Source organism: Erythrolamprus reginae, chromosome 2 (genome assembly GCF_031021105.1).
Source record: "Erythrolamprus reginae isolate rEryReg1 chromosome 2, rEryReg1.hap1, whole genome shotgun sequence".
Lineage (NCBI taxonomy): Eukaryota > Metazoa > Chordata > Lepidosauria > Squamata > Dipsadidae > Erythrolamprus > Erythrolamprus reginae.
The window spans coordinates 324,152,238-324,177,060 of NC_091951.1; the positions used below are offsets into that span (position 1 = coordinate 324,152,238).

Here is a 24,823-nt window from a genome sequence, read left to right on the forward strand (position 1 = left end):
ACTTTAATCTACGAAACATTAAGCACCCCATTTATTTGTCAAGTACACATAGGTCAATGTTTCCCAACCTTGGCAACTTGAAGATATTTGGACTTCAACTCCCAGAATTCCCCAGCCAGTGAACTCTGGGAGTTGAAGTCCAAATATCTTCAAGTTGCCATGGTTGGGAAACACTGGCATAGGTAATATGGATATAAACACAGTTTATATAGATAAGATGGGTACTGATAGGAGGAAACAGGGACAGTAGGCACGCTGGTGCGCTTATGCACGCCCCTAACTGACCTCTTATATACTATATATGACCTTTATATAATTCAGGTTGCCGGTGTGCGTGCATGCACGTCCCCATGAGATTTTGCTTCTGCGCATGCACATGTGTGAGATTTTGTGAGGGGATGCGCATGTGTGTGAGATTTTGGTGGGTTTTTTGCTTCTGTACATGCACGGAAGCAAAAAATTTGCTGAATTCTCTCTTTTGCACGCATCCCCTCTCAAGATGCGCTGAAGCAAAACCTGGCTGTGATGCATGCACACGCACGCCGGCGATCCAAAGCTGCGCACAAAGCGCACCGGTAGCAGTAGTAAATAGCAACCCCTGCCTATATATATGAACTTTATATACTATACAATCAAATAAAAACTTATTACAAAAAAACACTCCGGCCTAGATTTCTTTAAGTAAGTTTGCAAGGGTGCCTAATATTTAACGAAAGCATCTGGGAATACTAATTGCTTTCCACTCCAGAAACTTGACAATTTTGAAGACTTGTGGGCTTCAACTTCTAGAATTCTTCAGCCAGCTACTCTCAAAGTTTGGGGACCAAGCTACTCTGAACTACAGAAAAACAATTGCTGCCAACCTGCCTTCCATTGAGGACCTGTATACAGTGATCCCTCTATTATCGCGAGGGTTCCGTTCCAAGACCCCTCGCGATAATCGATTTTTCGCGATGTAGGGTTGAGGAAGTAAAAACACCATCTGCGCATGTGCGCCCTTTTTTCTATGGCTGCGCATGCGTAGATGGTGGAGTTTGCGTTCCCCGCTGCCCACGCAAAGGGGAAACCCCGATTCGGCTCCTCGCTGCTGCTGCGCTACCGAGCAGATCAGCTGCTGGGCGGCCGAAGGAACCTTCCCTGGGTCTTCCCCCTCTTGCTGGCGGGCGGGCGAGCGGTGGGCATCAGCGAGGAGCCGGGGTTTCCCCTTTGCGTGGGCGGCCGGGAAGACCCAGGTTGGGGGTTCGGGGGGGTGCTGGGAAGCCCCCCAGGCCGGCTGCGACCTTTTAAAACAGCCGCGCCGCTTCCCAGCTGAGTCCTGAAGCCAAACCCGGAAGTGATTTTTTAAAAAAATTAATATTTTTTTAAAAATCGCGATATAGCGTTTCGCGAAGATCGAGATAGCGAAACTCGAGGGATCACTGTACTTCACGAGTCAAAAAGAGGGCGGGGAAAATATTTATTGACCCCTCGCATCCTGGACATAAACTGTTTCAACTCCTACCCTCAAAATGTCACTACAGAGCACTACACACCAAGACAACTAGACACGAGAGCAGTCTTTTTCCCGAATGCCATCGCTCTACTAAACAAATACAGTGTTACCTCTATTTAAGAACGCCTCTACTTAAGAACTTTTCTAGATAAGAACCAGGTGTTCAAGATTTTTCTGCCTCTTCTTAAGAACTATTTTCTACTTAAGAACCCGAGCCCGGAAAAAATTCCCAGGAAATTTGAGAACGGCACAAAGGCCCGGCCAGTTTCCTACCATTCCCCCTTTAATCCCGGCCATCTCGGGCTTTTCTGGGCTGCCAGAGGAGCCTTTTGGTGGCACTCCCCCTTTCCCCTGCCTGGGTTTCTCTCTGGTGCAGTGTATGGGAGGCAGCCTCGCACAGGGTGTATGGGAGGCGCATGCTCCTCCTTGCCGCCTCAGAGTCTCTCTTTTTTAAAGCCTTAAAGTTTTAGATTGTTTTGATTCCCCTCACCTTCTCCCTTCTCCTCCTCCCACCCAAATTCCGAGCTTTTATTTCTTTCCTAATGGGTTTGCACGCATTATTTGCTTTTACATTGATTCCTATGGGAAAAATTGCTTCTACTTACAAATTTTTCTACGTAAGAACCTGGTCACAGAACGAATTAAGTTCTTAAATAGAGGTACCACTGTAATTATTATTATTATATTTGTATGTCGCCCCTCTCCGTAGACTCAGAGATCCTCCACACTGTCAAACTATTTACTAAATCTGCACTACTATTACTACTAGTTTTTTCTCATCATTCCTATCACTTCCTCCCACTTAGGACTGACTGTAACTTGTTGCTTACATCCTAAGATTTTTATTAATATTGTTTCTTCATTGCTTATTTGACCCCTGTGACAATCACTAAGTGTTGTACCTCATGATTCTTAACAAATGTGTATTTTCTTTTATGTACACTGAGAGCATATGCACCAAAGATAAATTTCTTGTGTCCAATCACACCTGGCCAATAAAGGATCTCCGGAGAGGGGCAGCATACAAGTCTAATAAAAAATAATAATAATAATAATAATAATAATAATAATAATAATAATAATAATAATTCTATTCTAAAGTAAACCCCGGTGGCTCTTTATTTATTTATGTATTTATTTTGCAACCGCCCGCCGTAAGCGGGAGCGAAGAAATGAATGAAGGCGACCCGGCACGGCCGGAGGGGGGGCGTGGCCTGGATTCCACTCCGCGCTTGGAATTTCGTCGGGAAAAGCGATTGGCCTTCCGAGGCTCAGAAAAACAGGAAGTAGGCGGAGCCCATAGTTATGACGTACCTGAGGGAGGGGGCGTCTTACCTCAATTCGACAATGCGGCGACGAGAGGAGGCGAAGTTTATGGGCACGCGGCAGGCGCGCGCCAAAGGGGGCGGGGCCTGCTCCTTCTACCCCCACCTCCTTCGTCCTCCTTCGTTCCTAGTTTCGGGCCCTCCCCCTCCTTAAAGGGCGGCCCATCCTCCCGCAAAGCCGCATTAGCGGCGGCGCTTCGGGTGTCAGGCAGCGCCATTGGGCGGAGAAGCTGCGCGCTAAGGGTTGCCCCGGTTTTTTTTGTCCCCCCCCCCTCCGCTGCCCGCCTGGGCTGGCCCCGTGGCTGGAGGCGGTTGAGCTGGGGCTCCTATCCCGTTTCTTCCCCCATACCGAGTCTCTCGCTTGAGGGCGGCGACGCCACCAGCTCAGCCTGGAGATGTTTGACAAGACGCGGCTGCCTTACTTGGTGCTGGACGTGGTCTGTTTGGTCTTAGGTATGCCTCGGGGGTTCCGCAGCGTGAGGGGAATCCGGGGGGGGGGGGAGGGGAGGCGCCTGGGCACCTCAGAGAAGCGATGCGCCACCGCTGCGCACTTCTCGGGTTTGCCCACCCAACGCGCCCCTGTTGTGGCTGCGGGGAGCTTGAGGCAATTCCTCCGCTTCTGCTCCTACGCTTACCTCAGGGGATCCGTGAGGGAAATATGTTACGTGTTTGGGCGAAAACCATAAAATGGGGAGACCTTCTGAATAAATCTCTGGGGCGGGAGTTAATTGGATCATTCTTTGTCAAGTGGACCAGGTGTCCCCACTTGACCACCTTCAATTGCAATGAAACTTTGCACATATATTTCTCACGGTGTAAAACTGAGGCGTGCAAAATTTTAGACCTAAAATTTTGCACGCCTCAGTTTTATACCATATATACTATATGTGCAAAGTTTCATTGAAATTGAAGGTGCTTGAGTGGGGACACCTGGTCCTTATGGTATAAAACTGAGGTGTGCAAAATTTTAGGTCTAAGATTTTGCCCACCACAGTTTTATATCATAAGGTATAAGTTTTGTTGAAATTGAAGGTGGTCAAGTGGGGAAGATTCTGAAAATTGATCCACTTGACAAAGAATTACCCTTATTTATCACCCATGTTCTTCTATATGCCTCTACTTTCATATATGCAGCGAATGTGTACCTAGGCTAGTTTATTTCTCCTGCATGTTGACAGGCTAATCCTTTTGCCTTGCAGCTCTGGCTTCCCTGAAAAAAGGGTTTGGAATAGGGTTAATAAATGCAGCATTTTTTTTTTGTTTTCATTTTTTAGGTTTGTCTGCTCTTGCTGTTGCAGCTGCTTTCTTTGCGTTATCTGTTCATCTGCTTGCTTGCTACCTTGCTCACTGGCTAGCTTCGAATCAACGCCCTATCTCTCACCTAGATAAAACTTGGTCACTGGAATTCTGCTTAAAATCAGGGGTTTTATTCGAGATGGCTAATATAATGAATAGCTTGAATGAGTGATGTACAGAGAAAGTTGGGGTATTGTTATTTTTTATGTCTTTTTTATTATTGTTGTATTTATGACTGCTGTTAGCCGCTCTGAGTCCATTTTGGAATGAGCGGCATATAAATACAATCAATAAAATAAATAATACATAAACCACAATCACCTGGATGGGCTGCTAGATGGAAAAAAACCCTACAGCTGCATTTTGTGTTGGCTTCTTCAACGTGGGTGCCCTCCAGGTGTGTTGGGATCCACATCAAGCATCTGGTGAAGTCAATTGCATTTTGGGAATAGCAGACAGGGGAACATTGATGTACATTTTAGCAAACTGAGTTTAGAAAGAAAGCAGTTTATTTCCTCTCATCTGAACATACTTTTATGTAAAAAGATAAATAATTGACAAAGTTGTACACTGATATCCTACAATACAGCCTGTAATGGATTTTTTAATGGGTGACTTTATAGCTGCTCTTGGGGTTAGGATACGTACTGTACTAGTATTTATTTGCTGATAGCAGTTATTTTTCATTTTTGTAATATGAAGAATGATCAAAATGTAATTAAAATGTATATTTGGCAAAGGATAAGCTTAACTGTGTCTAGCCTTAAACTTTGCTACTGCTATTTCAAATCTATTAAATAGAAGATAATTGAATCATTTTGCTATAAAATAACTGAAAATTTACTTCTCTGAAAGGATGAGAAAACCTCATGCCATATAAGTATAATAAAGAATGAATGTTTCTATGAAATCTATTTCAAAATAAGATAAGGTAACGTCCTCACCCACTCTGTAATAGGTAATAATTCACTGGGTGATAATGGTTAATAATTATCTTTAATTAGATAATTAAAGAACAATTTTATCAGGAAACATTCTTCTTCAAAGTTAATTCTGTATAAACTAACTGAGGTTCAGAGGTTGTGTATCATCAGATTCATATATCTAAAATATATCTTTAGTCTGATGTATTTTAAAGATTTCAGCAAGATCTTGTATGTTGGGTGTATTAATACTATTGTTATGCTATAACAATATAATATATAAATTCAATAAATAAATATATTTAACCCAAGATGGAATATTTCAGATATAAACCACTGTTTGTGCAGTATACACTTTAATAAATTATATGATCTAACTTGATGAGATAACAGACATGGTTTCCTGTTGCAGTCAAAGCTACAAATATATTTTGAAATCTCAAACACTAAGCATTTTATTATTACCTAAGCAACAATGAAGCTAAAAGGAATGCATAAAGTTCTGATTTAATGATGTCCAAATAATTTCTAGTGATCAGCATCCCAGCACTGATCTTTTTCGGATGAGCATACTGAATAACATTACAGAATTAGTTATGTAATGGCTCAGGAACAAGGCCCCCTCCGCCCCGCCCCCAGCATTTTAAAAGTCTTTTCTGTCTTCCCATTTGAAAAATTTTGGAAAGAATAAAAACTTCCAGTGAAATATTTTTTACTTTGGGGTAATGGATGCAGGTAAAATAAGATGGTCTTAACTGTTCCTTACTTCTCCAATGTTTTGTTTAATTTGCAGTAAAATGTAATAGGATCAGAGGTGGGATTTAGCAGGTTTTGATCAATTCTGGAGAACTGGTAGCAAAAATTTTGAGTAGTTTGGAGAACCAGTAAATACCACCTCTAACTGCCCCTGCCCCTATCTATTCTTTGCCTCCCGAGTCCCAGCTATCAGTAGGAAATGGGGATTTTGCAGTAACCTTCCCCTGGAGTGGGGAGGGAGTGTAGATTTTGCAGTATCATTCCCCTGCTACACCCACCAAGCCACACAACACCCAGCAAGCCATGCCCACAGAACCGGTAGTAAAAAAAAATTGAATCCCACAACTGATACAAGATAACATTTATGTAATGTGTCAGAGCACTAGGACCAGCACACTAGAGAACAAGTTGTCCTGTACTGTCTGATTCTAGATATTAGAGCAACATGCATGGTCATTTGTACCAAAGGAGGAATAATTCATATATCATTTCCTTATGTGTATTGTTGCTTATCTAATAGAACTTCTGACTAAGGTTCATTGCTTCCGTTGTAGATATCTAACTAAATTATATCTTTACATTGTATGAATATGCCAAATCTGATAAGTGTGTGAATGAACCAAGTTAATTTTGATGGGGGCGAAGGATTCAAGCAAGGTTAAGTGGCAGGGGGTTCTTTCAGATATGTGATTTTGCAGGTTTTACCTCTGGTTTGGAATGGTTTTGTACTGGGACGCTGTGAAGTCTGGGATTTTCCAGGATTCTCATACCTGTTTGAAAGCAGACGGCAGCTTGCAGATTTGTGCACTGATTGTATCCATTCTTGGAGACACTTGGAGACACTTTGTATAGTCAGATACATCTTGGTTACCGTGTAGGTATAACATTGAAATGTGCGGTACATGAGGCTCCCTTGAGGATCAATCAGAATGTGCACTTGATCAAAAATTCAAATTCTTGAAGAGTGATGGACATACCTTACTAGAATAGAATAGGATATGATAGAATAGAATAGAAAAGAATAGAATAGAATTTTATTGGCCAAGTATTTATTAGATTTGTATGCCGCCCATCTCCGAGGACTCTCAGTGTATGCTCTCAGTGTACATAAAAGAAAAGATGTGTTCGTCAATAATCATAAGGCACAACACTTTATGATAGTCTGGAAACAAATAAACAATCCAATCATATTATACCCATGTATCAGGCCTGCTGTGGTAGCTGCAGTGGTTACCAGTAAGCTTCCAGATGCAGTTCAACAGTCTGATTATTATCTTTTAAAGTTTTAGAAGTTCTAGTTATCAGAGCTACCTATTTCCTGTAGGATCTGTCCATCCTGTTTGATACAGAGAAGGCTTGTTTCAGTGATGTCATCTAACTTAACGTAGGAGGCACTCCTCTTCTGGGAGTACACCTGCCCTTTAGAACAGCATCTCCTGGTTATGACAAGATTTAATAATCCTCCTCCTCCTCCAAGCTTTGGTTCAGTGAAAGATAAAGCCCTTTGAAGTTGAGGGATGGAGAGAGCATTCTTTTTATTTATTTCCTCTGGACAACTGTCTTTCCCAAAATGAGACATTTCTTTTTAATTGAGAAGCTACCAAGAGTCATTCTGGAGTTGGGCAACCTAAAACATTGATACATAGAACATTCTTTTATGTTCATAAAAGAGCAAAAATAAACAGAGCTATAAGAAAGACAAACATTGAATACATTTTAAAATTTCCCTCAAATTTTGATTAACCCCCTTACCCAGACCTACAGTTCATTTCACCATGGCTTCAAAATGTCTAGACATTTTCTGTCTCAGTATTGAAAGTTTCATAGCTTACGATATGGATTGCGGAAATAATAAATTGAGGGTTTAAAATGAGATGTTCAGGATTATTGTGCATTGAATATAATTTCTTTAGTTTTAATATCTTCAAAAACTATGTCATCCTCTTGACAGATTTTGCTGACTAAATAATTTGATCTGAGTTTTTGAGAAGAAAACATAAACGTTGATTAAACATGTAAAGCCTAATGCTAGGAAAGACCGAGGGCAAAAGAAGGTGGAGGACAGAGAATGAAGTGGTTGGATGGAGTCACTGGAGCAGTCAGCATAGAGTTTAAATGGACTCCCAGGGATAGTAGAGGACAGGAAGGCCTGGAGGAATGTTGTCCATGAGGTCGCAATGGGTCAGACATGGCTTCACAACTAACAACAACAAACATTTAGAGTCATAGTTCCTATATGTAGAACTACAGAACTTCAACTGCAGAAAGGGAATGTGAGATTAGATGGATGGATGAATGGATAGAATTAAATAAGAAAATTATAGCATTTATAATTAAAGTTATATCTCTTTTGAGCTTCTGGGTAAGCTTCAGAAATGATAAATTACATCTGTAGTGCAGTGTAAAGTGTCTCATTTACTAAGACTCTTAAATCAACAATCTTTTTCAGTCTCAGATGGAAAAAAGTCATGCTTGCTTTAATGAAAAGCTGATGCAAGATCTGAAGCAACTTCCAGATTTTTTGAAGCACATATACCCCCAAAGTATATCCCTTTTCATTGTTCCAAGTAATTTTCTTCCTAGTGGATAGAGCTGATAGAGCAATTCAAGTATTAGATTTTCATTTGGCTTTATTCGTATTTAATTCCAAAGCTGTGAGTAATTTAAATTCAATAGCTGTTCAGATTTTTGACCACTTCCTGTAACTTTAATACAAAAAATAATGCTAATCTAGAATTGAATCAGTATGGCTCTTGTTATAAAGTGATTAAAATAGTACACTTGGGACAAATAATAATTTGTATACAGTACTCAAATATATAAATAATGGTGATTCAGATTGTGAAAAGATTTAGGGAAAGGGAATTGGAAAGCAGCATATCAAAATGTGTCTTCTGTGTGGTTTCTGCTATTAGGTTCAGTGGGGTTTATTTCATACAAGATCAAATAAGTTACAAATGCAAAAATTAATTGAGATTGTCATGATTCATTTTCTTTCATGGCTATTGGAAAAATATGAGGTTACCATCTTGATGAACAGATACTTCAGGAAAGCCAATGTTTTTCAACTTCAGCAACATTAGATGGGTGGATTTCAATTCACAGAATTCTGCAAGTTGAATTCTCCATATATTAATGTTGCTGAGGTTGGGAAAAATTGGATTAGATGAAAATGCTGGGACTCTTTTTTATTTTTCAAGTCACTGCTTTGATCCTATGACTTCTCTTTGATGTAATGCAGAACTGAGAACTGACATTTCTCTGTGTTTGTAAATGAATAATACAGTATCCCATTCCTCATTGAGCAAATAGACAACATCATTTGTGTTAACTTATGAATCATTAGCTTCTGGGACCTTATCATATAAAATTACAAGGGTAAGGAACATGTCAAATTTTTAAAGGCTTCAAAGGTATAGCCTTGTGATCAGACAAGGATAACAAAAAGAAATATGGTAGATAGAGATCAGTTTAGTGGATGTCAGCTGCAACAGACAAAATCATCATATATTGTATGGTTCTTTCCATGTGAAAATTTATTTGTCATGTATATATGTGTAGAATATGCAAAGTACACATGGAAAAAATCCCAACCCTGCATGTATAAAATTATTTAAATACACATCTGTGAGATGCCATTTGTTGTTTTATGAGTGTGTTTGGATCTGATGTATATTCTGCTTTCCCCCCATTAGTCCATTACATTGAGGATTTATTGCATTATGATAAGATCAAGGAAAGTAATTATTTCTTTTTTCTCTTCCTTGGTCAGACAAACTCACTTAGATATTGTGTTTAATTCTTCACACCACAGTTTAAAAAAAGATGTTGATAACCTGGAGCAAGTCCAGAGAAGGACTACCAAAATGTTGAAAATACTAGAAACTAAACCTACAAGGAAAAGTTGAAAGACCTAGGAATATTTAGCTTGCAGAAGAGAAAGTTGAGAAAGGACGTACCGGTAATAGTTATTTCAGACTTATTCTCACTTGCTCTAGAAGATAAGACCAAAAATAAAGGGACTAAACAAAAGTAATACAAATTAGGCATTAGGAAGAATTATTTAAAGAAAGAGCTGTCAGTCAATTTCCCTTTCTCTGGATAGTCCTCTAGTAGTGTAATGAATCCTGCAATGTGCAGAGAGTTGGCCTTTTAGGACATTCTAATAATATGTATTTGATTTACTGCCTAGTGTTGCATAATATTTTGTAAAGTTCACAAAGCTGGCCATACACTGGCATTGAAGACAGTTGTCATTTGTCATTTGCCTTCCAGTGCTAAGAAAAGCTGCAGGTACTGAGGCTTAGAGTCTTTGGCTGAAAAAGAAAATCATAGTCATGTTGCCAGCATGTCTATGATTTTCGCTGTCTGCTTTCTCACTCTTGTAGTTAAGATTTCAGTGCCTTCCATTATTTTCCTAGGTTTTCTTCTTAGCTGAGTCATATCATCAAAACAAGAAAAAGGCTGTCAACATGCATTTAGGGAAGTGTTCCATTGAATTAAGACATGGGGTGAGGTATCATCAATATGCCGATGATACCCAGCTTTACATCTCCACCCCATGCCCAGTCAACGAAGCGGTGGAAGTGATGTGCCGGTGCCTGGTGCCTGGAGGCTGTTGGGACCTGGATGGGTGTCAACAGACTCAAGCTCAACCTGGATAAGACGGAGTGGCTGTGGGTTCTGCCTCCCAAGGACAACCCCATCTGTCCGTCCATCACCCTGGGGGGGGAATCATTGACCCCCTCAGAGAGGGTCCGCAACTTGGGCGTCCTCCTCGATCCACAGCTCACATTAGAAAACCATCTCTCAGCTGTGGCAAGGGGGGCGTTTGCCCAGGTTCGCCTGGTGCACCAGTTGCGGCCCTATTTGGACCGGGACTCATTGCTCACAGTCACTCATGCCCTCATCACCTCGAGGTTCGACTACTGTAATGCTCTCTACATGGGGCTACCTTTGAAAAGTGTTCGGAAACTTCAGATCGTGCAGAATGCAGCTGTGAGAGCAGTCATGGGCTTACCTAGGTATGCCCATGTTTCACCATCACTCCGCAGTCAGCATTGGCTGCCGATCAATTTCCGGTCACAATTCAAAGTGTTGGTTATGACCTTTAAAGCCCTTCATGGCATCGGACCAGAATACCTCCGAGACCGCCTCCTGCCGCACGAATCCCAGCGACCGATTAGGTCCCACAGAGTGGGCCTTCTCCGGCTCCCGTCAACTAAACAGTGTCGGTTGGCGGGCCCCAGGGGAAGAGCCTTCTCTGTGGCGGCACCGGCTCTCTGGAACCAACTCCCCCCGGAGATTAGAACTGCCCCTACTCTTCCTGCCTTCCGTAAACTCCTTAAAACCCACCGGTGCCGTCAGGCATGGGGGAATTGAGACATCTCCCCCTGGGCATGTTTAATTTGTGCATGGTATGCTTGTGTGTGTGTCTGTTAGTATATGGGGTTTTCTTTTAAATTTTAAATGTTTTAAATTTACTCGGATTATTTATGATTTGTTTTTCTCTGTTGTGAGCCGCCCCGAGTCCTCGGAGAGGGGCGGCATACAAATCTAAATAATAAATAAATAAAATAAATAAATAAATAAGAGAACTTTCTTATTAATTGATTAGTATACCTTGTTTATGACAGGCAACAAGGAAGTATCTTTACTTTGATCGTATTTATCGGCTCCTTTTACAATCTTATGCATATATTTTCCAAAAGGAATCACGAGACCTATCCCATTTATAATTAAACAAAAAGAGCTACATTGCAAATTATGGCTTCCTAGTTGGCATTGCATTACAGTGATCCCCCGGTTATTGCGTCCCCGACCATTGCGAACAGGGTAATTTGCGATTTTTCAACCCGGAAGTCAAAATACCATCTACGCATGCGTGCCCTTTTTTTCTATGGGCACGCATGCGTAGATGGCAACCGGGAGATCAGCTGCTGGGCGGCTTCCCTGGGTCTTCCCCCTCTTGCTGGCATCAGCGAGGAGTTTCCCCACCGCCCACGCAAACTCTTTGCTGCCGCTCGCCCGCCCTTCGCCTGCCCACGCCGTTCGCTCCCCCTCTTGCTGGCGGGAGGGCGAGAAGCCCTCCCCAGCACCCGCTCGCCCGCCCTTCGCCGCTCGCCCGCCCTTCGCCCTGGCCGCTTCTTCCCAGCGGAGAAATTCCAGCCCCCACCTGGTCCCGCCCGATCCTCCTCCCTGAGGCAGCTCGCCCTCCCATGGCCGCTTCCTCCACACTCCATCGCAAGCCCTCGCCACCGCAGCCAACGCGCGCTGCGATCTTCAAGCCCGGCTCCTTTCGGCCCAGCATCCCGGGCCAAGCAGCTGCCTTCCGTGACTGAGCCTGGCTGGCCCGGAAGATTGTAGCGCGCGTTGGCTGCAGCGGCGAGCGAAGCCAAGCCGGCAGCAATGTCGCCGCCGCTGCAGCCAACGCGCGCTACGATCTTCCGGGCCAGCCAGGCTCAGTGACGGAACGCAGCCGCTTGGCCGGGATGCTGGGCCGAGAGGAGCCGGGCTTGATCCGCTGAGCCTGGCTGGCCCGGAAGATCGTAGCGCGCGTTGGCTGCAGCGGCGGCGACATTGCTGCCGGCTTGGCTTCGCTCGCTGCTGCAGCCAACGCGCGCTACGATCTTCCGGGCCAGCCAGGCTCAGCGGATCAAGCCCGGCTCCTCTCGGCCCAGCATCCCGGGCCAAGCGGCTGCCTTCCGTGACTGAGCCTGGCTGGCCCGGAAGATCGTAGCACGCGTTGGCTGCAGCGGCGGCGACATTGCTGCCGACTTGGCTTCGCTCGCCGCTGCAGCCAACGCGTGCTACGATCTTCCGGGCCAGCCAGGCTCAGCGGATCAAGCCCGGCTCCTCTCGGCCCAGCATCCCGGGCCAAGCGGCTGCGTTCCGTCACTGAGCCTGGCTGGCCTGGAAGATCGTAGCGCGCGTTGGTTGCAGCGGCGGCGACATTGCTGCCGGCTTGGCTTCGCTCGCTCGCCGCTGAGGAGCCGAAGATTGGGGGGCGGCGCGGCTCTTTTAAAACATCGCCGCCGACATGGGGGGCTTGCTAGCACCCCCCCAAACCCGGGTTGGGGGTTCGGGGGGGTGCTAGCGAGCCCCCCATGTCGGCGGCGATGTTTTAAAAGAGCCGCGCCGCCCCCCAATCTTCGGCTCCTCGCTAGCGCTGCGGAAGTTTAAAACACCATCTGCACATGCGCAGATGGTGTTTTTACTTCCGCAGCGCTACTTCGCGAAAACCCGCTCGTTGCGGGGGGTCCTGGAACGGAACCCTCGCAACGAGCGGGGGATCACTGTATTTCTCACTGTTTCGCCGTGCACATCTGTAATACAGTGATCCCTCGATTTGCGCGTTCTCGATTAGCGCGAAACGCTGCAACGCGGTTTTTCAAAAAATATTAATTAAAAAATAAGTCCGCGTTTTTTTCCCTACACCACGGTTTTTCCCGCCCGATGACGTCATACTGATTGCTGATTGGCCAAAATCTCGACCAATCGTTGCAAACGCAAAAAAAGGCTTTGCAACTGTTGGAACTTGCCATTGCCATTGCCGCCAGCGCTGCCCTGTGGGTAGCGGCGAGGAGCCCGGAAAAATCACCATTGCATTGCCAGCAACTTGCGTCGCTCCACCTTCTGCGCATGTGCGGCCATGGAACAAAGGGCGCGCATGCGCAGATGGTGTTTTTACTTCCGCATCCAGTATAACGCGGAAATCGGTTAGCGCGGGAGGTCTTGGAACGTAACCCCCGCGCTAACCGAGGGATCACTGTATTCCTGCCAAGAATAATGATGGGCTCTTCCTTTGTTAGTGGAAATTCTTATCTACCTTACGTAAAGATTATTATAGCCATACTTTTCCTTTGTTGCAAAGAAATAATTAAAGCTTTGGACAAGAAGCAGGAAAGCCTGAGTTCTACTTCTACCTTAGGCAGAAAAGTCAATTATGTGACTTTGGGTCAGCCACTCCCTCCAAGTCCTAGGAAAATGATGCTGGCAAATAGCAATAGCACTTAGACTCTTTATTCTTACTCTTTCCAGGGCTTTCCAGCCCTCTCTAAGTGGTTTACAGAGTCAGCATGTTGTCCCCAACAATCTGAGTCTTCACTTTATCCATCTCAGAAGGATGCAAAGTTGAATCAACCTTGAGCCTGGTGGGATTTGAACTACCAAAGTCAGCAGAAGTAGCCTGCAGTATGCACTCTAACCTCTGTGCCACTAAGGCTCTTATGAGTTCTGAAACTGCGTAGTCTTGTCTGTGTAATTGCCAGGAATTAAGTCTAATTTGAAGGCATTGTCTCTTTGCTAAATTCCCAGATATAGTAGTCCTTGACTCATGCCCAAAATTGAGCCCAAAATTTTCATTGCTTAGCAAGGCATCTGTTAAGTGAATCACACCACATTTTATGACTTTTTTTTGACACGGCTTTTAAGTGAAACACTGCAGTTAAATGAATCACATTGACTTTGCTTGTCAGAAGCTCCCTAGGAAAGTTGGAAACAACAATCCCAGGACCTCAGGACTCAGCAACCATTGTGAATTGACCATTTGTCAAGTAACTAAACTGATTGAGCTAGGAAAACCTCTCTTTGAGCACAAAGCCTGTCTTCTTCAGAGACTTGTCATGCTCGGGACTTGCATTTATTTTTTGCAGCAAATTTCTTGTCTACACAAGTACAAAAGATTAAATTAACTAATTTAGTAACAGTGCTAAATGGTTAATATATAACGTATTTATTTATTTATTAAATTTGTATGCCGCCCCTCTCCGTAGACTCGGGGTAGCACACAGCAATAGTAAACACAATGTAAAATACAAATCTAATATTTAAAAAACTAAAAAAACCATAATTAAAAAATAGTATACAGACAGATCTTATCAAGCTGTGATTGCTAACTAAGCAGAAGAGTGTTTAATTATCTTTTACTATGGACAAACAGAAGAGAGAGAGCTGATTAAATAATATTTACATCAAGCAGGACAGAGAGTTGAGTAAATAAGTAGGATGCTCAGTCAATATTAATCAAGACAGGAATCCCACATTCTTTGGCAAAGATTGATAACAACCTACAACTATCCTTGAAGAGTATTTGAAAGCTACAGCTTATACACCCACAATTTTGGGATGTACATGTAACACCTTTGCTGTGTGAGCTGCATTGGATGCCAGTTTGCTTCTGGGTCCAATTCAAGATGTTACATTTAAAATCCTACATAGCATGGGGCCAGGTGTGGAACAGTCTTACCTGCATCATATCAGCTCATCCCTTATGGTCAAACAGGAAAGGTATGTTATGGATCTTGTGAGTTAAAGAATTTGACTGGGAGAGTCCAGGAAGAGAATCTTCTCTGTCATTGCCCTTGGCCTATGGAATATCCTTACCCAAAAATGAGGTGAGCCTGGCCTTTCAAAAGAGTGTGAAGGCCTAGCTATTCCAACTCAGGGGAGGCTTAAAGAAGGGTATGCAATCCTGGAGTTGGTTAGTACCTTGAAAGCTTTTCTGTTATCTTAATTTTATAGTTGTTTTATCTGTGTTTTTACTTTGCTCCCATTTTACTGAACTTTATACTTCGTTCTTATATGGCTTTTATGCTTTTATTTGTAATTTACCTAGAGTCATTTTGAGAGTGAAATAAACAGTATCTAAATTTGGTAAATAAAATAAATAATGGCAACTCACTTAATTTAGATTATCAAATTACTAGGTGCTAGTTATTCTCATTATGTATGGTTTCAGGATTTAGTTTTCTGAAGAGGATAAACAAATATACTCTTACAACCTGTTCTAAAAATAATAGCTAATCAGTAATAGCTTGGATCTACAGCATTTCAAAGCTCATTGCATATCTAGAGAGATCTAGATAATGTAATTTTCAATAACAGAATTGAACTTGCCAAATAAGAATTCATTCATTTGTTGTCCTGCTTATATCCTAGATTTTATCTCTGCTTCTAATGTTAAACTTCTATATTTTATCCAATTCTTTTTTATGATTCTTTCAGGGATGTTTTTCCTTTTAAACATAGATTAAAAAGTTGAACATCTTCATGACAATGCCAGATACATATTTTGTTTGAGATTTTTATAAGCCCACATACAGCATTGTGATTGTATGTAAATCCATTTACATTAATAGCTGTTGCTATGGAGTAAAAACGTTGGGGGTAGGATTCAACATTACAATGCCAGTTTTATAGCTTTGGAAAAGTTGTAAAACGTTATAGCACAATTATATTACTGCATTTTAAGATAACTATTAGTTAACAAAAGTTGTACCAAGAAAAGCTAAATCTTCTAATTTTTAATTGGTTAGCATGGTTAGTGTACAAACCACTTAATTTTTCTGCAGGAACAGAGTGGATGCCCCAAAACTCCATCTCAAAAGGAGATGCAAGCGCCCCATTAAAGTTTTGATACTTTCTTACACAGAAGGACAAGGTTGCAATTTCATTCATTGGTTTGTGCACATGCCATTTGTGCACACAGTTGCATGTGCTGTAGAATATTTGTAACATGTTTAACCCAATCTCTAAATTGCTCATTTAAATACTTAAGAGGTCATGTTTTTATTACGGTAACATCAAATTTTTGTTTATCTCTGGACCCTTGCCTGAATTTATGCCCATAGTTGTAAGCTAAATGTTATGTTACTTCTTAGCAGCCAGTACCTGTGAAATTTTTCTTAGAATTGTTTTCAGACCCATTCTTTGCCTCCTCTCTGTGGTCTGTGCCTTTCATAGTTTCTAGCAAGCTTCAGAGGTGATTTTTGTATGTGGTTTAGCTTCAGCCAACAAGCTTTCATTTATCTGATCTTAAATTATTGCCTTGCCGATTCTTTGTAAAAAGCTTCTATTTCATTGGTAATAATATTTATGAAGCAGAATAATAGGATAACAGAGTTGGAAGAAACCTTGGAGCTCTTCTAGTTCGACCTCCCCATGCTCAGGCAGGAAACCCTGGGCTATTTCAGACAAATAGTTTTCCATGTCTTTTTAAAAACTTCCAGTGTTGGAGCATTCATAACTTCTGGAGGCATGTTGTTCCACTGATTAATTGTTCTCGCTGTCAGGAAATTTCTCCTTAGTTCTAGGTTGCTTCTCTCCTTGATTAATTTCCATCCATTGGTTTTTGTCCTGCCTTCAAGTGCTTTGGAGAATAGGTTGGCTCTCTCTTCTTTGTGGCAACACCTTAGATGTTGGAAGACTGTTATTATGTCACTTCCCCTAGTCCTTTTCATTAAACTTAGACATACATACTAATTCCAGCAATTGTTACGTTTTAGCCTCCAGTTCCCTAATTATCTTTGTTGCTCTTCTCTGTACTCTTTCTAGAGTCTCAACATCTCTTTTACATTGTGACAATCAAAAGTGGATGCAGTATTCCAAGAGTGGCCTTACCAAGGCCTTATATGTATTGACAATTCACTTGATTTTGATTCTATCTCTCTGTTACTGCAACCTAGAACTATGTTGGCTTTTTGGCAGCTGCAGCACACTGTTGGCTCATATTTAAGTGATTGTCCACTAGGACTCAAGATCCTTCTCACAGTTGCCACTATTGAGTCAGGTACCACCTATTCTATTCCTGTGCATTTGGTTTTTGTGGTCTAAATGTAGAACCTTACTTTTTTACCATTGAATTTAATTTTGTTACATAGGGCCCAGTGTTCAAGTCTGACAAAAACCTTCTGTATCTTAAGCTTATCTTCTGGAATGTTGGCTATCCTTGCCAGCTTGGTATCATCTGTGGATTTAAAACAACTTAAAGCATAATTGTACCTGATATTCTTTTATGAGTCAGTATTAATGTACATAGCCTCCACTGACCATGCCTCCATGGGACCAATATTAAAATACCAAGCCTTCAACTGTGTGTTGCAAAATGTTTTTTAATTGTTTTTTTGTTTAACAATAAAAGGAGAGACCTTCTGTATGCTGATAATGAATTTCTGAATTACTATCAATTATGAAAATATATTTTGGATGGTTCTCAGTTTATAATATTTTTAATAGACAATCGAAGAATATCATTAAGATCAGTAATATGCCAGAGGTTCAAAATAACACTTGGAATTCCTCACATAAATAAATCAATTCCTAAAAGTCTTTTTTAAAATAATAAATATATTTTCTATCAATCTGAGACTAATTCAACAACACTCATTTTCATGTTAAATTAACTCCTGCGGTAATACTTTTGAGATTAGTTGACAACTTCTTTATACTTTAAATACATAAAATGATGGAACATTGACAATTTACAATATAATATGGATTTGTTCCATTATTGTTCTCTTCAATACCCATACATTTGTTAATGTGATTTTGGGAAGAATAATATGGTTTAAAGATGTGAATATGATTTTTAATTATAAATTATAATTATACAGTATTTCTTTAGCCAAAAAGAAATGAAAATCACTCCCTTCCCAAATTCCCAAAGAGATTTGAAAATACAATCAGCTCCATTTTTGACATTTGCTTTTGTTTGTTACTTGCCATCGGGTGTGTCTCTGTGTGTATAAGAATGAAACTACCCTCCATATTTTAAAAAGTATTTTCAGGATATATTGTTACTGCTTGTTATTGAAGATCTTGCTACCTTTGGATTTATCACTGTCTAAATACTTATTAAAATATATAATGTTTACTGCTTAAACCATGCACTAAAGTTTGGTTCATTCCACAATCTAATGCATAGTTTGAAACATTGAGCTGATAAATTCAGAGTTTTCAGTCTTGCAAGTATAGAAAATCAAGTCTGCCAAAGGAATGGATGATTCATGTAATATCCAAAGGGGCTGTTTGGTATTGGTTTCATTGGGTGCTTCACATACTGCAAAATGTTTAGGCAATGTATTCTTCCCTGGGAATTAAAGCAAGCAGTAATGCTCTTATAAAACTTGCATTTACTTGGCTGAGCTTACTTCCCACACAGAGTCATATGTGGAGGAATAACACTATCTATTTTCCACCATTAGTCAGTTGTTATGTACAAAGTTCAAAATAATTCATTCCTTTTTTTCTTTTACAAAGCAAGCTTAGTATAAATACATTTTTGAGTCAAAATTAAAACATCTCAAAATAGCAGAAATTGTAAAAAAAGGTTTCATTCATTCCTTCATTTATTGAATGTATAGGCCACCCTTTTCTTACCAGACTCAGGGTAGCTATACAATTTTCGCAATTGCATATTTATTTATTGATTGATTGATTGGATTTTTATGCTGCTCATCTCCGAGGACTCGAGGCGGGTCACAACATATAATATACAGTATATAAAATCTTGAATCCAATTAATTAATTAAGAATCTACCCCCCCCCCAAAAAAAATTAAAAGCAATTCTTCCATTCACACAACATTCTCTCAACGCATTTATTGGCCAGGGGGCAAAGATCTAATGGCTCCAGGCCTGGAGACATAAATGAGTCTTCAGACTCTTACGGAAGGCAAGGAGGGTGGGGGCAGTGTGAATCTCTGGGGGGAGCTTATTCTAGAGGGCCGGCCCCGCCACAGAGAAGGCTCTCCCCCTAGGCCCTGCCAAACAACCTGGAGAAGGCCAACACTGTGGGACCTGACCGGTTGCTGGGATTCATGCAGCAGAAGGCATTGCATTGGAATATACAATTTTTGTTGCACCTGATAAAATAAAGTTTACTTTTGGAACTTTTTCAAATGGGCCTGCCCTATTGAATATTTTTTTTAGCTTAGCATAGTGGTAGTAAACCTTTTTCAGTTCGGGTGCCAAAAGGGTCCACAAACACATGATAGAATGTGTGTGTGTGTCCAAACCCATAATGCAATGTCCTGTGCACGCTCACAACCCCCATTTGCTGCCTCCCCTGCACATGTGCACAGGTCTTACTGAAGCCTTCTGACTTCCAGTTGGCCCGTTGGCCCGTTGCTTTTTGTTTTCCGAAGGGATCAGGAAAGCCTCTTAAAGCCTGGGGATGGCAAAAAATGGCCCAATGGGCCAATTGTAAGTTTGGAAAAGAAAGGAAGTGGAGCTGCCCTACTGTTTACCTTCAGATATAGGTAAAGTTTAACCAGGCCTCACACATTTCAGCCCATTTCTTCTGCAGCCAGGAAGGCTTTCCTGAATGCCTCTGTAGGCAATAACAGAGCTCCAGATCAATCTGGTAGTCTGTTATTCAGGAAAGGCCTTTAGGGAAGGCCTCTGCAGCTGATAACAGAGCTACACAGGTCTTCAGGAAAGTCTTCCCAGCTGCAGAAGTAATGGGCCAAGATGTGAGAGGCCTGGTTCCAAATGTCCAAAGCTGAAGAAGTTCCCGAAGACCTCTGATAACAAAAAGGAAGCTGAGGGTGAGCACACAAGTGAACTTCCGGTTGGGCCGTTTTTACTGTAGGGAGAGCAAAAATGGCCGAAAAGGCAGAAAATCAGCTGGCAAGCACACACAGGTGTGCTGGAGCTGACATAGGGCAATGCCTCACGTGCCCTCAGATAGGTCTCTGCGTGCCACCTGTGGCACATTTACCATAGGTTTGCCACCACTGGCCTAGCATATTATGTTTGTAATGATATAGGGTCAATCCATATTTTAAAATCTGTTGAACTTCTCATCTGAGACTTTGTATGAATTCATTTGTTAAAGAAAGTCATTTTCCACCTGAGAAATTATACCTAGATTTTATCAGCATTGCTAGATCCAATCTGGGTCTGTTTTGTCTTCAGACCTTTTGGATTCGTGCTGGAGGCCATCTTCAGGGAACTACTCTTTTTGAAGATTATGTCTTCAATTATGTCAATTCACAACCATAATAAGTCCCAAACAGTGTTAATTAGTACGACAAAAGTCTGCCACAGTGTTTCGGAAGAAGGCTGATAAGCACCAACATTTATCTCTCTTGACACACTGCCACAGACCTAATTTGCAAGACCAAACAGAACACAGAGTCAGTTACACCGACCAGAATTGAACCAAATTGCTTCCTGCAACGAGCACATCTGTTTGCTCCACTTTTATGTCCTATGAGAGGGGTCTATCATCTCCAAGCCTTACGCCCAGGTAGCCCTTTTCTTCCTTAACTGTTCTTGCCTTCTGGCAGCTCTGTCCATGCGCATGTTGGAAACAGGCTCCCCCTGTTCCTCAGCCTCGCTGATGTCAGCCTCTGGAGGCTCTGGAGTCAGCACAGACCTTCCAGATGGCCTGGGCTGGATCTCTGCCTCTGACACCGAGCCTTCTCCAGACTCCAGGATTGGCCCATGTTCCTCCCCAGCCCCTTTTCCGCTGGCAAACCACAACAATATATTCACCTGATTGCTCTATTGTAAACTGTAATATAGAATGTCAGTTTGTAAAAACAATTTGATTTGTGGATTTACTCTTGTGATTTACTCCTAACCTTGGCAACTTTAAGACACATGGATTTCAACTCCCAGAATTCCTTAGCCAAGAGGAATTCTAGTAATTGAAATCCATGTGAAAAATCCTGCAGTAGATGAATAATTGAGAAGTGGCGCACTCTAAATTGCCTTTTGAACACACTCTGCTGCTTTGATAGACACCCCCCCCCTTTATTTTGAATTATTTTTATGCTGATATGGAATTCTATGGTTCTTTCTCTCCCACTGCAGCCTCTTTTATTGCTTATGATTTGTTTTTGGTTCATCACATAACACTTGAAAGCAGCAGCTGTGAAATGACCAAGCTACACAAACACAGATCAAGTTCCTGTTCAGTAAATGTACTTAGTGTTGGCATTGAGTAGGAAGGGTCAATCTCCATTTTAGCTAATAAAATAGTGTTAGCAATTAGATTTGGCCTATGGTGTTTGAGAATTGCTGCCAAGCTGGATAGATGAAGCTGAGCTAGATTCATCCGTAGTTGATACTTTCTAATGCAGGAAGTTTTATTTTAGCCATTGTAAGGATATCATTTGATACATTTTAAATGGAGCTGAATCAAGTTGGCATCTTATCGGCAAAGATATTCATTGGTGTTTGCAGATCTGTTTTCTTCTTTTATAGAATAGCTGGCAAATTGCCCTTTCTAGTATATAATTTCCTAGCAATATATTTGAGTGCTGATACAGGAATTATACAGCCACCTCGGACAGTTTGTTATTATTTAATTGTTAAGCCTTATGTTGCTTTGACTTCAAAGATAAAAGCTGCTCATTGTCTATATGACTGGTTTATATTATGTTTGACTCGGTAAATCATTTACACACTTGGGAAGTTCAGAGAATATTTGAGATCATAATTTTAAGAAAGGGGAAGTACGTTCCCCTCCTACAATATCCATAGGACTATGCAGTACTTTGGATTCAAAAGCTAATAAATTCATGTTGTAGCATGAATCTGACTCCTACCTACAACACCTTATACTGTACTAGTCATGCTATTTCCGTGGATTATGTATTGCCAGGAAAAAACACAACTGCTTTAACATATTGCTACATGTTCTGAAACAACTTTTAGAGATGTCTATGGAGATTCTTAGTCATCCATGTCATGATTTGTCCCCAAGGCGCTGTTTTCAAGAGGCACCTGGACTTTCTGGATTTTCTTTGAAGACGTTTTACTTCTCATCCAAGAAAGCTTCTTCAGCTCTGACTGGATATTTTAATTTTGTTACAATCCAAGAGATCTGATTTAAATGTCTGTTGTTCTCCGTACTGAAGGAGTGGGTCCAGCAGTCACATGGGTTGCTCCTGTCCAATCCGTTGGAACTGAGCCTAGTATTAAAAAAGACTGCTGGATCCGCCCCTTCCCCAGAATTCGCTCAGTTCGCATATCCTGCGGTTGTATTGTGATAGCTCGTTCAACATTCTAACACCTTCCCTTCGATCTTTTCCTTCAAAAAGTAGTAAGATTTATTGTCTTTATTGATTTACTTGCACTAATTGCGCCAGCCGTTTAAAAGAAAAAAAGAAAAAAAGCGGCTAGGCTTTTTTCCTTGGGAGAAGTTGCGGTTTCGTTTTCCCCCGGCGGTTTTGCCGGTTACGATTCCTGCGGCCGCTTGTGGATTCTTCTAATCCTTTGGCCTGGAGGTCCTGGTGCAAGTATTTACCAATTGAATTATTGATTATTATTGTATACAAAAATATTTAAGGGCTTAAGAAACACCTCCTGCGGAGTGAGACGCCTTCTAGTCTCCTGGACTTAGTCGATCGCTTCCCCTTTAAGAAATTTTACGCAGCGATCTTTTTCGGCGCGAGGGCCTTCGCGCCCTTTTTAAATCTAGGCCTCTCGTGTTGGCCCCCTGCCAGCCGTGTAGGCCTCAGTCCACCGCGTGGATCCCGGAGCGGGCCTTGGGGGTCCCAGGCTAAATTCTCCACCGGCTAAGCCTCCAACCAGAGTGCCTTGGTTTACTTAATTACAAAGTTTAGGGAGGCTGGCCCCGCTGGATTTGGGGGCACGAACTCTGGGTTTGCCCAGATTGTCCTCACGTCTCAGCAGCTTCGAGGCCTCGAAGCAGGATCCATTCCTCTTGGGAAGTCCTTGAAATCTTCTCCTTATAATTCAGTTATTGGCTCAGCCTTGTCTTCTGTTAATTGTCAGACTATGGCTACTTTTCCCAAGAGAGGCACTACCAAAGGTCCCAAAGAGGTTAGGCCTACTGGTAATTCTACTGAAGTTCCCCAGGCCTCTTCCTCCTCTTCCTCAGGCACCCATTCCTTAGCCAAGCCCTCCAGGGCTGAGAAGAGAAGGGACCCAGCCCTACAAAATATACATGATAAATCAGCCAAACTTTTAAGGTGCAGGCCCAAGTGCATATCAATCCAACCCCCCCGGAGGCCTCTAACCTGCCTCTTTCCGGGGTTCCTGTGCTATCCCTGGATGAGCCAAACCTAAATCCACCCCAACCTAACCTATGGGGTTTAGGTCCAGAGGAGCCAGATTTTACCGAGGATTCCTCCCAGCCAGAACCTGCTCAGGCCCTCAGGGATCCTCCGGCCTTTCCGGCTGATATTTCTTCCTTGCCACCGGAGTTTTCAGTCTATCTTGACTATTCTGACTAATACCATTGACGCTAAACTCTCATCTTTCAATGTGCCTTCTCTGTCTCATCCCTCTCCACGCTCCTCCCGTCCCGTGAGTTCTTCTCCTTCCTACAGAGCCCCACCCATGGAGGTCTCTGACTCCTCTCAGGAAGAGGATGAGGACGTGGATGCAGAAGAGGATGATGACCCATTTCAGCGTCTGTCGGAAGATGAGGAATCTCAGATTAAGATTCCAGCCCCAACTGCTATCTTTCCTTCGCAGCCTTTCAAATCTCTCCTGCTTAAAGCTAGAGTTCCACGGGGCTAGCCGGGCAAGAAAAACAGGCTACTTCTTCCTCAGATCCTCCGGAGGATAATCTTCCTTATTTCATGAAAGAACAGGAAGACAATGAGGTAATTCCTATGCCCAAGTTGTTAAGGATGCCTTGCTTAAACAGTGGGACCACCCAACTGCTGGCTTTACTCCCACTCCCAAGGTCAAGAAGCTCTACAAGCTCTCCTCCGTCTATGAGGAACTCCTAACATGTCACAAGCCAGATGAACCAGTGAAGACTCTCCACTCGACTGCCGCCATGCCTGGCGAAGCAGAGGAGGTCCTCCGGCCAGAGGACAAACGACTTGAGCAATGCTCAAAAGGAGTCTTCTTGCAGACTCATGGGCCTTTAAGAGTGCTGCAGCGGCATCCTTCTTTTCCAGAGCTATGCTCTTGTGGCTTCGTCAGCTCCAACCACACCTGCCTCCAGATGACTTACGGGGCCAACAGGATTTCAACAAAATCTTCGCAGCTGCCCAATATGTAGCAGATGCTACCCTCCAATCTTCCAGATTTGCAGCCAGGTCAGTAGCAGCCTCCACAACGGCCAGAAGACTTCTATGGCTCCGCCCTTAGCAGGCGGGAGTAAGACAGAAGTGGCAGTTAGCCATGGGTCCGCTGAAACGTGACCTCCTCTTCGGAGACCTTCTGGACCCTCTCCTTACAGAGACCACAGACAAGAAAAAGGTCTTGGGACCTACCACCAAGAAGGCCCCTAAACAGTAGCCCTTTCGGCGCACAGGGCGT

The 24,823-nt window shown here is 42.4% G+C and overlaps 1 protein-coding gene across 2 annotated transcripts in view; it reads left to right on the forward strand.

The window, feature by feature from the left end:
• Nucleotides 1-2,849: 2,849 nt before the first annotated feature.
• Nucleotides 2,850-24,823, forward strand: part of PLPP1 (phospholipid phosphatase 1) — a 93,846-nt gene continuing 71,872 nt past the window's right edge. Inside the window, exon 1 of one of the 2 annotated variants that reach the window (XM_070743347.1) lies at nucleotides 2,850-3,270. In XM_070743347.1, coding sequence (XP_070599448.1) covers nucleotides 3,213-3,270 — 58 coding nt within the window. In that variant the 5' untranslated portion in view covers nucleotides 2,850-3,212. The remainder of the gene's footprint in view (nucleotides 3,271-24,823) is intronic. The other variant, XM_070743346.1, reaches the window with a different exon arrangement.